Consider the following 13,240-nt stretch of genomic DNA (forward strand, 5'->3'; position numbering starts at 1 on the left):
GATCAAACCTGGTCCCTTAGCCTGCTTATTGCTCCTTGAATGTGGGATGATACTGACAACGTCTGTGCTGAACTTGTTTCTGTGTCCACCCATCCGTTCCAGATAGGTGCACTGCCCTCGACGCTAGAGGTTTGCCGATCAGTCAGTAACATTTATTTAGTTTTTCAAGGTTAGGCTTTGCCATTTGGTTAGTTAGCTCCTCTAATGACAAAGTAGAGTCTGTACTAGAGTGACCAAACGCAACTTATACTTGGCCAACTTGTTCAATAAAGTACCATATGGTGTTTTCGAGGCCAAGCTACATGTAGCTCTTTGTTTTTTAACACTTAAAATTCGTATTTTAAAGTTTCAAAAAATCTGAAACAAAATTCTACAGATAACCAACGATGAATGCTCCAGTGGTGTAAAATCTCAATATAAACTGATTTATATTTTAGGTTACATAGAGATAACAAATTCTAACAATTCTGAGTGTTTGAAAATAAAGAGCTACGTGTAGCTCAGCCTAAGTTTTCACGGCACATTCTGCCTATAAAGAGTACGAATCCTCGTTGATACCTCGTACACCTGCTGGCAAGAAATGTACAATTGTTGGAACATTTACTCAAGTTCAATGCAACCAATAACATCCATTCTATTAAGAGATGCCGGGGACGTTGAACATATCAACTTACGTAATATTTTAACAGAAGAAGCTCCAGACCTGGCACGTGTTGTGTCCTTTTGGATGCTCATGGATCAAGATCAAAATTCAGGCGAACAGAAAACAATAGCCCCCGGTATTTCAGATCATCACCTCTTAAACAAGGAATCAAATATACATAGGCGCCTCAACTACATCATGTGTTGTCTGTGAAACGGCACTTGCAACTCTGTAGAATATCCCTGTTCACTCTTGGTTGTACATTTACAGCCACTCAAGAAAATGTGTCCCTAAACCATGAACCTGGCTAGGCTGCGCCACTTGTACATCGACATCCACTGGAAAAGTGGGCTAGGCCAATCAGCGTCGGAGCACTATGTCGATCTCCTCGTCATCTGAGCTGCCTAGGTCCAGCTCGATTGTGTTCCCCGGAGGTTCATTCGCCTTTCTTCTCTTGGCGTCTTGTTCTTGCTTCTGCAGGCTCGGTTTGGGTGCTAACTTGGTGCCAGAAGATGTCGCTCTGCATGTAAATAAAGGTCACTTAGTTGAAATGAATTGCTCGATAGAGCGGTGAAGACTACGGGTAGGTGAACTGGGAATGTTGCGCCTCACCTTCTGCTTGCGCTCAGCTTTGCTGAAAGGCTGCTCCAGGTTGACATCGGCTTCTCCAGAACTGTAGCACCATTCCTCACGAGTTTCGGTTCAGTGCCGCCTGCTCAATGCAGAAAGAAAATCAATTGCGACTGCAAGATGACCGCAGAATTTTTTGCATCAAACAGGTGCAACTCCCATTGAAGTATGAGATGAAACAGATGAAGAGTGAGGTTTTTACCTGTGACATGGGAGAGGAACCTGATGCCCTGAGAGTTGTTCTTACTGGTCACTTTATCTGCATGACTGCAAGACAATATGAGAATTAAGAAATATCATGTTTAACATGGCAAGGAATTCAGTTCATGCTATTAAAAGGGCTGATGCATTTTCAATCATTAGTCTGTCGTCATATACTAGAGGATCCTTCAGAATTCACATTTGGACAATACAACGGTATACAGATTATCTGAAACACATATTTGTGTATTTCACAATTCACACCATCGTTTTGTTCGCTACAGAAGTTCATGTTTATCGTCGAATATAAGGAGAAACAATGAACACAGAAGTACTTAGAATACCTTAAAGCCCTTTTCAGTCCATCGACTGACATTACTTTCACTGGTCTTGATGGATTTCTTGGACCAGATTGCTCTGAGGGAGGCTTGACCATGTAAATCCCTCTGGAGCGTAAATTGGCAGCAAACTGAAAGTTTCTGAAGAAGAAGAAAGTGTACAGAATTATGTGGATATGACGAGGAACTATTGGGGAATACAAGGAAAGCTAGGACCATTCTCTTTGGGATTCACTTACCCACCCTTAAGCTCCGCTCTGCCAGTAAAGTGCTTCTGTGATGATGTGTTCTGTCCGTGGGAAGCAAGCATAATTAATCCACAATAAAAAACTGCATGCCTGTCTTGCCTCAGTTGCAAAATAGTGACAGCTATTATAACCTTACCGAGGAATGAAATTTGCAGTATGATCCCTTACGCCTGAAAAGGAACATTAGAAGTTCGGAATGAGAATATCATTTATCTAAACCAATGTACATTTGTTCTTGCAATTTAGCCATAATGTAAATGAAAAGATGTGAAATCAGCTCTACAACTAAACATAACAACTTTTGAAGGCAAAACCAGGATAAAGAAAAGATGTTCAATTACAATTTGCTTCCACCATTGAAAATTTCAGACTTAAAAGCAACACTCACCATGTAGGGACAACAACAATGCTATCTGAAATACCCATAAAATAACCCTCCCATAATTTCTTTAGGGGATTGTCTAATTTGGTGATTTCAAGGTCAACTAGCTACCCAAGCCACAGCTCAAATGCCAGACAATTATATTGTAAATCTAAATTCATACAAACAATCCGGCAAGACATGATTGGTGTGAATCGAACATGTTCATCAGCCAGGAAGACAATTTGCACACCGCTAAACTATACTATGGTTGTTTCTATGGTCTTCACACAGTGACCAGGGTCTGGTCATATCCAGAGGAAGGAGACCGTATGTCTAAATGGGCTTCATGTCATTTCAGTGCCAGCAGATAATGCTCTCCTGGTAAATGCTAATATCTCCGAGGCATGAGCACAAATTTTTCTCACTATTCTAGTAACATGTACTCTTTTGTCTCTACAACAACAATCTATGATTCAAATACTAGAAACTATAATCATTCCACCATTTGTTTTGGGGGTTGTCTAATCTAGTCATTTCAAGAAAGCAAACCATGTAATCACGAAGCCATGATTCAAATAGCAGAAACTATATAGGAAAATCCATACAAATAACCCACTAAACCCTTGATTAGTGTGATTTGATCATGGTCATCAACCAAAAATACAATGTGCTTATGAGCATACTGTTAAAGTATGCGATGGAGGGGCGGATCTAGCATCCCTCCTGCCCGGGCAACCGCCCAGGCTTCCGTCAGTCTACCTGCTTGCGTTTGTGATTTTCTATGGCGATTTTGTTCGAAAATAGACTTCGTAAGCATGTTTGCCCGAGCTTCGTAAATGTTCTGGGTCCGCCACTTGCCGATGGGTTGCCATGATCGTCATACCTTGACAAGGGTCTGATCATAGGAAGGCCAACATACGCCTAAATGGGCTTAATGTCATTTCGGTGCTACCACATATTGCATTCCTGGTAAGTGTTACTATCTCTAAGGCGATGAGCACAAAAATTCCTCGGTGTTCCTGAATCTTATTGACAATGTGCAACTACATTTTTTCAGAGATAAATCTCATCGTGCAGGAAGAAGTACTGCATACTTGTTTGTGGCCATGGTGCAAGCCATCCCATCTTTTCTCTTCCCTTTGCAGAGACTGAAATCCGCCGAGACGCCCATCTTCATCATCTGCCCCACTGAGCCAACACTCACCGAGAACCCTTTCCCCTGCACAAACATCACCACCAACAAAAATCAACTCACCATCACCCATCATGGCATTCAGCCCCAGGGCATGAATTTATCGAGACCAAGCATAGTACCGCCTTGTCCACTCGGACGTTGCCGTTGAAGAGCGCGAAGACGTCGCCGACGGCGCCGCCAGAGTAGTGGGTGTGGGCGTCCCCGAAGAGGAACACGGACACCTCGGAGTCGTCCAGCGCGCCCATCTTCCAGATGCTGTAGTCCTGCCCCTGGGCGCTCACTCGCGTCGTGCCCTTGTCCAGCACCACGCCGGCGGTCGCCCAGCAGCCCGAGAAGGTGTCGCCGCCGGCCAGGTTCCTGTTCCCCAAATACTACAGATGAGTACGCGACTCGGAATGTACAGTTATAGCAAGAGAAAAAAAGGTGATTCGGGGGGAAATCAGAAAAAGAACGTACTGGAAGGCGGAAATGCGGACGAATCGGACGTCGGCGAAGCGGTCGGCGATCTCGAGCGGCGAGATGGCCATGTTCTTGATGCGGAGGCCGGAGTAGTTGTCGACGAGGGTTTGGGTCGATTTGGGGAGCTTGGGGCGCTTGGGGCCGGATCCGGAGGTGGAGGCCGGGACGGCCTCGATGTAGTCCTTGACGGCGTCGCGGAAGACGGACATGTCGGTGCCGCCGGGGCGGGGCGCCGCCCTCGGAGGGGTGTAGGCGCCGTGGCCGCCGGCGGGGGGCGGGGAGGACGGAGGGGTCTCGAGGACGACCTGGGCGCCATCCTCGTCCAGGGACATGAGGAGGTCCAGATCGTCGCCGGCGTCCTCCATGACTGCGGCGGCCGGCGAGGTGTGGGAATCTGCGTGCGCGGCGGAGAGAGATGTAGTGGCGGCGAGGAGGGAAATGAAGAATTCGGAGGGGGGAGGGAAAATATGAGAGGGAAATGTGGCCACCAAGACAATTAAGGATAATCATCATATGATATCTCTTGATTAGCAGAAACTTCCATCAAAGGGCGTTTGGTCTAGTGGTATGATTCTCGCTTTGGGTGCGAGAGGTCGCGAGTTCGATTCTCGCAACGCCCCAATTTTTTTTCAAATGTCCAAATTTTCAAACATTTCTGGACATTTTCTTTTCAACATATTGTTTTCTGTATTAAAATAAAACTTAATGATCGTTGTCCCGTCTAGGAGATTTTGACTGAATTTGTATAAATTTTATGTATTTCTAAGCATCTACTTTTCAACATATTGTTTTCTAAGAAAAATATCGGTGTCCCATCCTAGGAGATTATGGTCAAGTTTGCCTAAATTTTACACATTTCTAGACATCTGTCCCACTGAGTTATTTCAAGAATATTTCAAGCAGAGGAGGAATATTTCAAGCACAGGAGAAATGCAACTAGAGAACTACTTGGCCATTGTACTTTGCATAAGATAACTTACGTATGAGAGCGAGTATGATTTTCCAACTGACCTCGCCAATGAATACAAAATACTTCCGCATTGGGGAGGATGTAACCATCAAGAATGTGAAGAATTGCATAGAGTCTATAACTGTATTTTTTGGAGGCGAGTATTTGAGAGCACCCAATGCAAAGGACACTTCAAGATGGATGTCTAGATTGCATGCATTGGCGAAGGAATAATTTTCGACCACATGTCATGAGCATGTCACTGGTCTTGTCATGATCCAACAATCATACTTGAAGTTGGGGATCTATGGTTTTGGCATTGTTACTCTGGGATGACCATGTCGAGCACATTTGACAATGTCATGGGCAAATAGTTCATTCATGTATAATCATGTTTTATTTGAATTACTTCCTTCATTAGGACCCTAATTTATGATTGAATTTTAATTTATAAATTACAAAACTTATGGATATGCAACTTTTGTACGGTTGAAACAACAAAATTTGAATTAACATGATGTCAAAACTTGATTTGGATGGTATTTATGTGCACAATAGGTGAGAAATAGCAAAAGAAATATTACTGAGAGTTAAGTTATTGGGGATCTGCCAAATGAGAACCTCCCAGTACCCATTCTTTTAGCCTCCCTAAAACTAGCTTTATGGAGTTAAATTTTGGGGGAATATGCGAGAGACGCTCTTACAACTTTTTAGAAAATTTGAAAACAACCCTGTAGACACAATTGTAAGTCCATTTAAACGATTAGTGGCTCTTCTAAATGGGAGCTGAAACTTCCAGCTCATTTTGAAGCACTAGCATATCACCTTTGATTATTTCTCAAAATAAAAGTTAACATGCCCCCTTGATTCTTCGGACTGAAAATGTAATGTGCAATTCAATTGTTTAAAAAGTACAACACTTTCCCAGTACAAAATAATATGTGTACTCCCATCTTGCAACAGAGATCTACTAGAAATTTGGCGATATAAACATCTTTCATTTACCTAGTTTCTTCTCAAGATGAGGCGTACAAATCAATTAGTAGCAGAAGGCTCGAGGATGCCCCACAAACATGATAAGGCAGTACATGACATATGCATTTAACTAGTCTATCCACTCCGCAAGCTCCCATGCTAAAGCGTACCCGAACTTTGAATCACGAAAATTGGCACAATGAACTTATAAATTTCGGTCTATTTCAAACCATGGATATGTTTTTTGCGCAAAAAAGAATCCAAACGGTGTCACTCTGTAGGGTGTCTAAGAACAACGCGGGTAGGCATGGAGGCGGCGGAACACCGAACATCATTTGGCTTGGTTATTTGCTAATTACACAATTAACACTAGATTAGATCCACTATAGCAGTTACATTTCATTCTTTTATGTTCTTTGAGGTTTACTCCCTCCTTTCTAAGAACTTGTGTGGTTCCCAGCCAAACTTTGCCAAGCCTAATTTTGGCAAGTGTGGCAGCCACAAAAGTGTGGCTTGGATTTTGAAAGCCACAAAGTGTTTTAGATATTGTAATGTGGATTGCATCTGAACTGAACATACATACTGAAGTGCGTCCAGATATGTACAATTCAAAAAAAAAAAAAACAAGAAGCTACTTGTACATCTTAGACTTCGAAATATGTAAGAAAGAAGATATGTTTGGTCGACAGTAGTAGAGTAGAGATAGGAACCTAGCAAAGAGCCACAGAAACAGTGGACATGTGTAATCCCAGATCCTCGAACGAAACATTCTCGTGGCTAATCTGTTGCATGGAGCCACCTGTGAAACGCATGAGCCGAAACGGCTTCTCTTCCCCGTTGTTGGCGACTGATGACCGGCAAAACGCGAAGAGTGCAGCGACGCTGCATTTGGCCCCGAACTCCTTGGTAAGCACCTGGCCATCGGGGAACCGAACCCTCAGTTTGCAGGCTTTCTCCCCGCCGGCCGCAGCCGCCGCCGCGACGGCCTCGCCTTGCTTCCTCGCCGTGATTGCCGGTTCTTTCTTCTCACCTGATGAACTTCCAGATGGGCTACTGCTCGGCGCGGCTGATGATACAGCAAGTAGATTGTTCTTTGCGGATCTGAGAGGCATGATGGGCGGCTTCCTGTCGGCGAAGCTCTCGGCCATGACGAGGATCTCGTTTGGGTCGGTGGCGGCGCGCAGCTTCCGCATCATCTGCCCGGTGACAGGGTCGACGACGAGCACGACGGGCATCTTGTCGTGGGCGAGCCTGTAGTAGCAGGAGACCTTGCCGCCCTCGCCCTCGTCGTCGCCGACGTCGACCTGCCAGAGCACGAAGTGGTCCCTGACGGCCTGCGCGACGAGGTCGTTGGCCCAGACGTCGCGGTTCTGCTGGTGCGACGCGAACTCGGCGGTGGCCTGCACGCTGACGAGCAGCCAGCGGGACGTCTCCGCCGCGTGCGACTTGGCGTCGTGGAAGCCGCCCTTGTAGGTGAGGTCGAGCGGCGGGCTGAAGAGCTCGGCCAGGGTCTTCTTCTTGGCCGCCGGTTCCGCGTTGTCGGCCGAGGCGCCTTCGTCATCACGGCGGCGGCGGCGGCGACGACGACGGCGGCGGTGGTCCGCTGGAGCTGCTACGAGGTTGCCGTGCTCGCTGTCGCTCTCCCATCCGGTAGGTCTGGCTGCAGGTGGTTGGCGGGAGGAGGTGGCGCCGTAGAGAGTGTCGGAGCGGGCAGGGATCGGAGCGCGCACTGCCTCCGACGATCCGGCGACGGTGGCGAAGTAGAGGTCTACGGCTTCGTCGAGGCGCCACCCGCAGGAGGCGAGGTGCTGGGCGGCGTCCGCGAGGGAGGAGCAGGCCGTGACGTGCATGAACTCGGCGACGAGGTCATCGTGATCGTCCTCCTGATGATCCATTGATCGATCTCAACAATTATTCCGTGCGCGCGGGTGCGGCGGCCGAGGGATCCGCGCGCGCCGCGATTTTGTAGGTTTGGTAATGTGCTCGATCGGTTCGTTGCGTAAACGGAGGCGCCTCTACCTTCTCTTTATATATAGACCTGTTGTGCGTTGTAAAGTTGATCAGAATCTGAGTCGTGCGCAAATTAATCATCTCCTCTATTATTCTTTTTTTTCTCTCTCGAGAACACACCTTGAATATGTATCGATTATATAGAGAAATGGCAAAGTTTGTGCTGCCACAGTAAATCTATAGGTTCACACCTTAAGAACATCTCCAACAGGCGCGCTATATAGGCCGCGCTGCAAAAAAACGGCCGGTATGCAACGCGCGGGAGGAATTCGGGCGCTCCAGCAGGCGCGGTAAACGGCGCGGCGCTGCAAAAAATTTGGGCGCGCGGTGTTTTGCACAATCCGGAGCGCCATATGTGACGCGTCGGCTACAGCGCGCGTCATCGCTCGTCCACGCGCGAAAAGCCAACGGCAGGAAATCCCCCCCCCCCGCGCCCGCGCCCTCATTTCCCCACCGACCGCCGCCGCGAAATCCAGCCGCCGCCGTGGCGTAGATCCGCTTCGCCCGCGCCCCCTCCCGGCAGCGGCGGGTGCTCCGCCGCTCTGTGACGCCCGCGCCGCCGCCAGCGACGGGCAGTAGTCGGCGCTCCTCCTCCGCCTCCTCCTTCCCGGCGCCGTCGCGTCGTCGTCGTTGTCCTCCGCACCACCGTCGCCATGTCGTCGTCGTCGTCTTCGAGCTTGCTAACAACATGGCGTGAGCATGGTGCTCGCCGATTTGCTCGCAAGGCATGCACCTCCGCCGGCCGGCCTCTATCCGCCAATTATCTATAATAGTTAGTTGTAGTTAAGTAATTTTATATGTATGTTTGTAGAGTTCATCATACGATTCATCGGATGACGAGTATGACCAAGAGGAAGAGGAGAACATATCGCTACTATTAGCATACCACGCCGTTAAGAAGCCAAAATTTGGTGGATCGGTGTTCGGTAGACGAAGTTGTGGAGAGAAAGGATTGAAGGGCATGAGAAGTTGATGCGGTCGTATTTCAATGAGAATCCGATATTTCCCGAAAGCTATTTTCGGCGGCGTTTCCGGATGAGTCTCAACTTGTTCAAGCACATCGCAACGGAGGTGACCAAATATGATCGCTTCTTTGAGCAAAGGAGGAATGCCGCCGGAGAACTTGGTCATAGCACATATCAAAAGGTGACCGCCGCCTTGCGTATGTTGGCATATGGTATACCGGCGGATCTTTTTGATGATCATTTGGCCATGGGAGAGAGCACTTCTATCTTGTGTGTGAAGCGCTTTGTCGTTGCAATTGTCAATGTCTTTGGCTCCACATACTTGAGAGCCCCCAATGCTCAAGACACGGCAAGGCTTTTGGAGATCAATGTAGGATAACGTTGCATAGAAAACAAAAATTTCCTACCGCGAACAAGCAATCCAAGCCAAGATGCAATCTAGAAGATGGTAGCAACGAGGGGGTATCGAGTCTCACCCTTGAAGAGATTCCAAAGCCTACAAGATGAGGCTCTTGTTGCTGCGGTAGACGTTCACTTGCCGCTTGCAAAAGCGCGTAGAAGATCTTGATCACGATCGCTTCCGGCGCCACGAACGGGCAGCACCTCCGTACTCGGTCACACGTTCGGTTGTTGATGAAGACGACGTCCACCTCCCCGTTCCAGCGGGCAGCGGAAGTAGTAGCTCCTCTTGAATCCGACAGCACGACGGCGTGGTGTCGGTGGTGGTGGAGAAATCCGGCGGAGCTTCGCTTAAGCGTGCGGGATATGGTGGAGGAGAGAGACCGCTAGGGTTTTGGGGAGAGGGGCGCCGGCTAGGGCACCCTTGAGGGGTGCGGCCATGGTGGTGGCTTGAGTTGCCGGCCAGCCCCTCTCTCCCCCTCTTTATATAGGTGGCCCCAAGGTTTAGGTCAAAGAGTCCGAATAAGACCCCAACAAAACCTTCCAAGTGTCCAAACCTAGGGGGAGTGGGACTCCCCCCTTTCCTTGGTGGGGTGGCCGGCCACCATGGTGGGGAGTCCACTTGGGACTCCTCCTCCCTTAGGTTGGCCGGCCAAGGTGGGTGGAGTCCCTCTGGGACTCCACCTTCCATCCTTCTTTCTTCCGGACTTTTCTAGAACCTTCTAGAACCTTCCGTATAACCTTCCGGATCATTTTAATCCACATAAAATGACATCCTATATATGAATCTTATTCTCCGGACCATTCCGGAACTCCTCGTGATGTCCGGGATCTCATCCGGGACTCCGAACAAATATTCGAACTCCATTCCATATTCAAGTACTACCATTTCAACATCCAACTTTAAGTGTGTCACCCTACGGTTCGTGAACTATGCGGACATGGTTGAGTACTCACTTCGACCAATAACCAATAGCGGGATCCGGAGATCCATAATGGCTCCCACATATTCAACGATGACTTTAGTGATCGAATGAACCATTCACATACGATACCAATTCCCTTTGTCACGCGATATTTTACTTGTCCGAGGTTTGATCTTCGGTATCACTCTATACCTTGTTCAACCTCGTCTCCGACAAGTACTCTTTACTCGTACCGTGGTATGTGGTCTCTTATGAACTTATTCATATGCTTGCAAGACATTAGACGACATTCCACCGAGAGGGCCCGGAGTATATCTATCCGTCATCGGGATGGACAAATCCCATCGTTGATCCATATGCCTCAACTCATACTTTCCGGATACTTAATCCCACCTTTATAACCACCCATTTACGCAGATGGCGTTTGATGTAATCAAAGTACCTTTCCGGTATAAGTGATTTACATGATCTCATGGTCATAAGGACTAGGTAACTATGTATCGAAAGCTTATAGCAAATAACTTAATGACGAGATCTTATGCTACGCTTAATTGGGTGTGTCCATTACATCATTCATATAATGATATAACCTTGTTATTAATAACATCCAATGTTCATGATTATGAAACTAATCATCCATTAATCAACAAGCTAGTTAAGAGGCATACTAGGGACTCTTTGTTTGTCTACATATCACACATGTACTAATGTTTCGGTTAATACAATTATAGCATGATATATAAACATTTATCATAAACATAAAGATATAAATAATAACCACTTTATTATTGCCTCTAGGGCATATCTCCTTCAGTCTCCCACTTGCACTAGAGTCAATAATCTAGTTTATATTTGTAAAGATATAACACCTTGGCCTTCTGGTGCTTTATCATGTTTTGCTCACAGGAGAGGTTTTTAGTCAACGGATCTGACATGCTCAGAACCGTATGTATTTTGTAATTCATTTGCGTCTCAACGCATCACTCGTTTCCAAATGAGTCGGCCTTTAAATATGTTTGGTCTTCTGGTGGAATCTTAATTCCGCGGTCTGAAATATGTTACTAATATTGTCACACAATATAGCTTCAAAGTTCTGACTCTGTCAGAAATACACCAAGTTCTCAAAGAACCTCTTGACTTAACATCCTTTGTCATTGTCAAAACAATGACATACTCTGCCTTCTTTTGTAGATTCCGTCACAATATTTAGAACTCTTTTAAATCTAGCATAGACAACTTCTAGCTCATTGTGCTACCTTTTAAACAACACTTAGTCTAATTTGAGATTGAAATTATATTTTATATGTGACAAAACCAATATCGGTGTAACACCTTACAGCGATTTGTTTGTCATTTCTTCATACAAAAATATATATATATATATATCCTTAGTTCTTCTAAAGTACTCAAGGATATTCTTACTGTTGTCCAATGATCATCATATGAATCATTCTGGTATATGCTCATAACACTTTATAGCACATGATATCTGATTGTGTACATATTATTCGTGATCTATAATCACTCATGTGTTTTTACTCATTGAGTGTCAGATACACTCAAGTCTTGTTAAAACTTAACATGACAAGAATATTTTCTTAATGTTTCTATATTGAACTATTTCAATATCCATTCTATGTACTTTGACTTAAACTTATTTTGTGTTTCAATCTATCTTCATAGATCTTGACACTAAATATGTTTCAGTACAAATCTTTTCATTGAAGTTAATTTTCAATGAAACCTTTTAATCAAGTATATAATTACATCATTTATAACTAACTATATGTCATCTACATAAGTATTATAAATATGTCTCATCGCTCCCACTTAATCTCTTGCAAATGCAAGCCTCTTCATCGTCTCTGATGAAATCAAAAACTCTTTGACTATTTCATCTGGTGAAGATTCCAACTCCGTGATACTTACTTCATCCAATTGAAGCTTGTATACCTATCTAGTATTCCACGGACCAGCAAAACTCTTGGTAGTATCTTGTATACATACTTCTGTTAAGTAGTGTATTTTGCCATCCTACTAGCATATCTCATAAAAGAAATATGTAGTGATTACTAGAATAATCCACATAGACTATAAGCATTGCTACGGAAGATCTAATCTTATCGTATTCAACTCCTTGAACTTTGTCGTAAACAATTTTTCGACAAGTCGAGCTTCTTTAAGGATATTTCATCCAAGTCTATAGATCCATTTACTTTCAAAAAGTATTCATCTATTATGGATTTCATGGCGCATGGCCATTTTAACGGAGTCAGGGCCCATCATAATTTCTTTGTTTTGTAGTTGGTTTATCATTATTCAAAAACAATCCTTTGTCCACAAATCATTTATTTGATCACAAAGTAAACCATACCTACAAGGTTCAATATGTACTTCGATCTCCATGGCTAAAACACTTTGTAGTCATGAGAGCCATGATCGTCGTGGTCGCTTCGAAACCAATTCCGATGCTGCGCTACTCGATCATTATGCTCAGGTTCATAAACCTTATCAAATTATATTGTCCTCCCACTCAAATACTTCACTCGAAACAATTTCTCGGAAATAAGAAACATTGACAAACACTTTTGTCTTTGTCTCGTGGGAAGAATTCCCAATTAAATCTCTGGGATAACCAACAAAGACATTCATCCGATTTTGGTTGACCATTAGGGTTTATACCCATGCCATAACTTGTATGGTGTCATTTCAACGGATCATGATGATGCTCTATTCAGTGTAAAAGCGGTAGTCACTAAAGCATAATCCACAAAAATATAATGGCATTAATATTTTATCTCATCATTGACCCAACTAGGTTTGGATACATCTCTCGGATACTTCATCATCACTATGATACTCCAAGAAATGTGAGTTGTAGAACAATTTCATAACTCTCTTAGATGTTCGCTAAAACTAGTAATTCAAATATTTCCAC

General features: G+C 45.1%; 1 protein-coding gene and 1 non-coding gene across 2 annotated transcripts; one reads left to right on the forward strand and one right to left on the reverse strand.

The window, feature by feature from the left end:
- Positions 1–782: 782 nt before the first annotated feature.
- Positions 783–4,446, reverse strand: LOC124699171 (protein MCM10 homolog). Its single transcript, XM_047231514.1, has 9 exons — positions 4,076–4,446; positions 3,739–3,976; positions 3,519–3,643; positions 2,197–2,230; positions 2,052–2,101; positions 1,819–1,953; positions 1,476–1,540; positions 1,256–1,355; positions 783–1,163 (listed from the first exon to the last, which is right to left on the reverse strand). Exons 1-9 carry the CDS (start codon positions 4,441–4,443, stop codon positions 1,004–1,006), a joined length of 1,275 nt encoding a protein of 424 aa, XP_047087470.1. The 5' UTR covers positions 4,444–4,446; the 3' UTR covers positions 783–1,003.
- Positions 4,447–4,626: 180 nt separating this feature from the next.
- TRNAP-UGG lies at positions 4,627–4,698 on the forward strand. Its single transcript has one exon. It is a non-coding gene; the product is annotated as a tRNA-Pro (tRNA).
- The last annotated feature ends 8,542 nt before the right edge of the window (positions 4,699–13,240 follow it).

This window comes from Lolium rigidum, chromosome 3, assembly GCF_022539505.1.
Source record: "Lolium rigidum isolate FL_2022 chromosome 3, APGP_CSIRO_Lrig_0.1, whole genome shotgun sequence".
NCBI classification, from domain to species: domain Eukaryota; kingdom Viridiplantae; phylum Streptophyta; class Magnoliopsida; order Poales; family Poaceae; genus Lolium; species Lolium rigidum.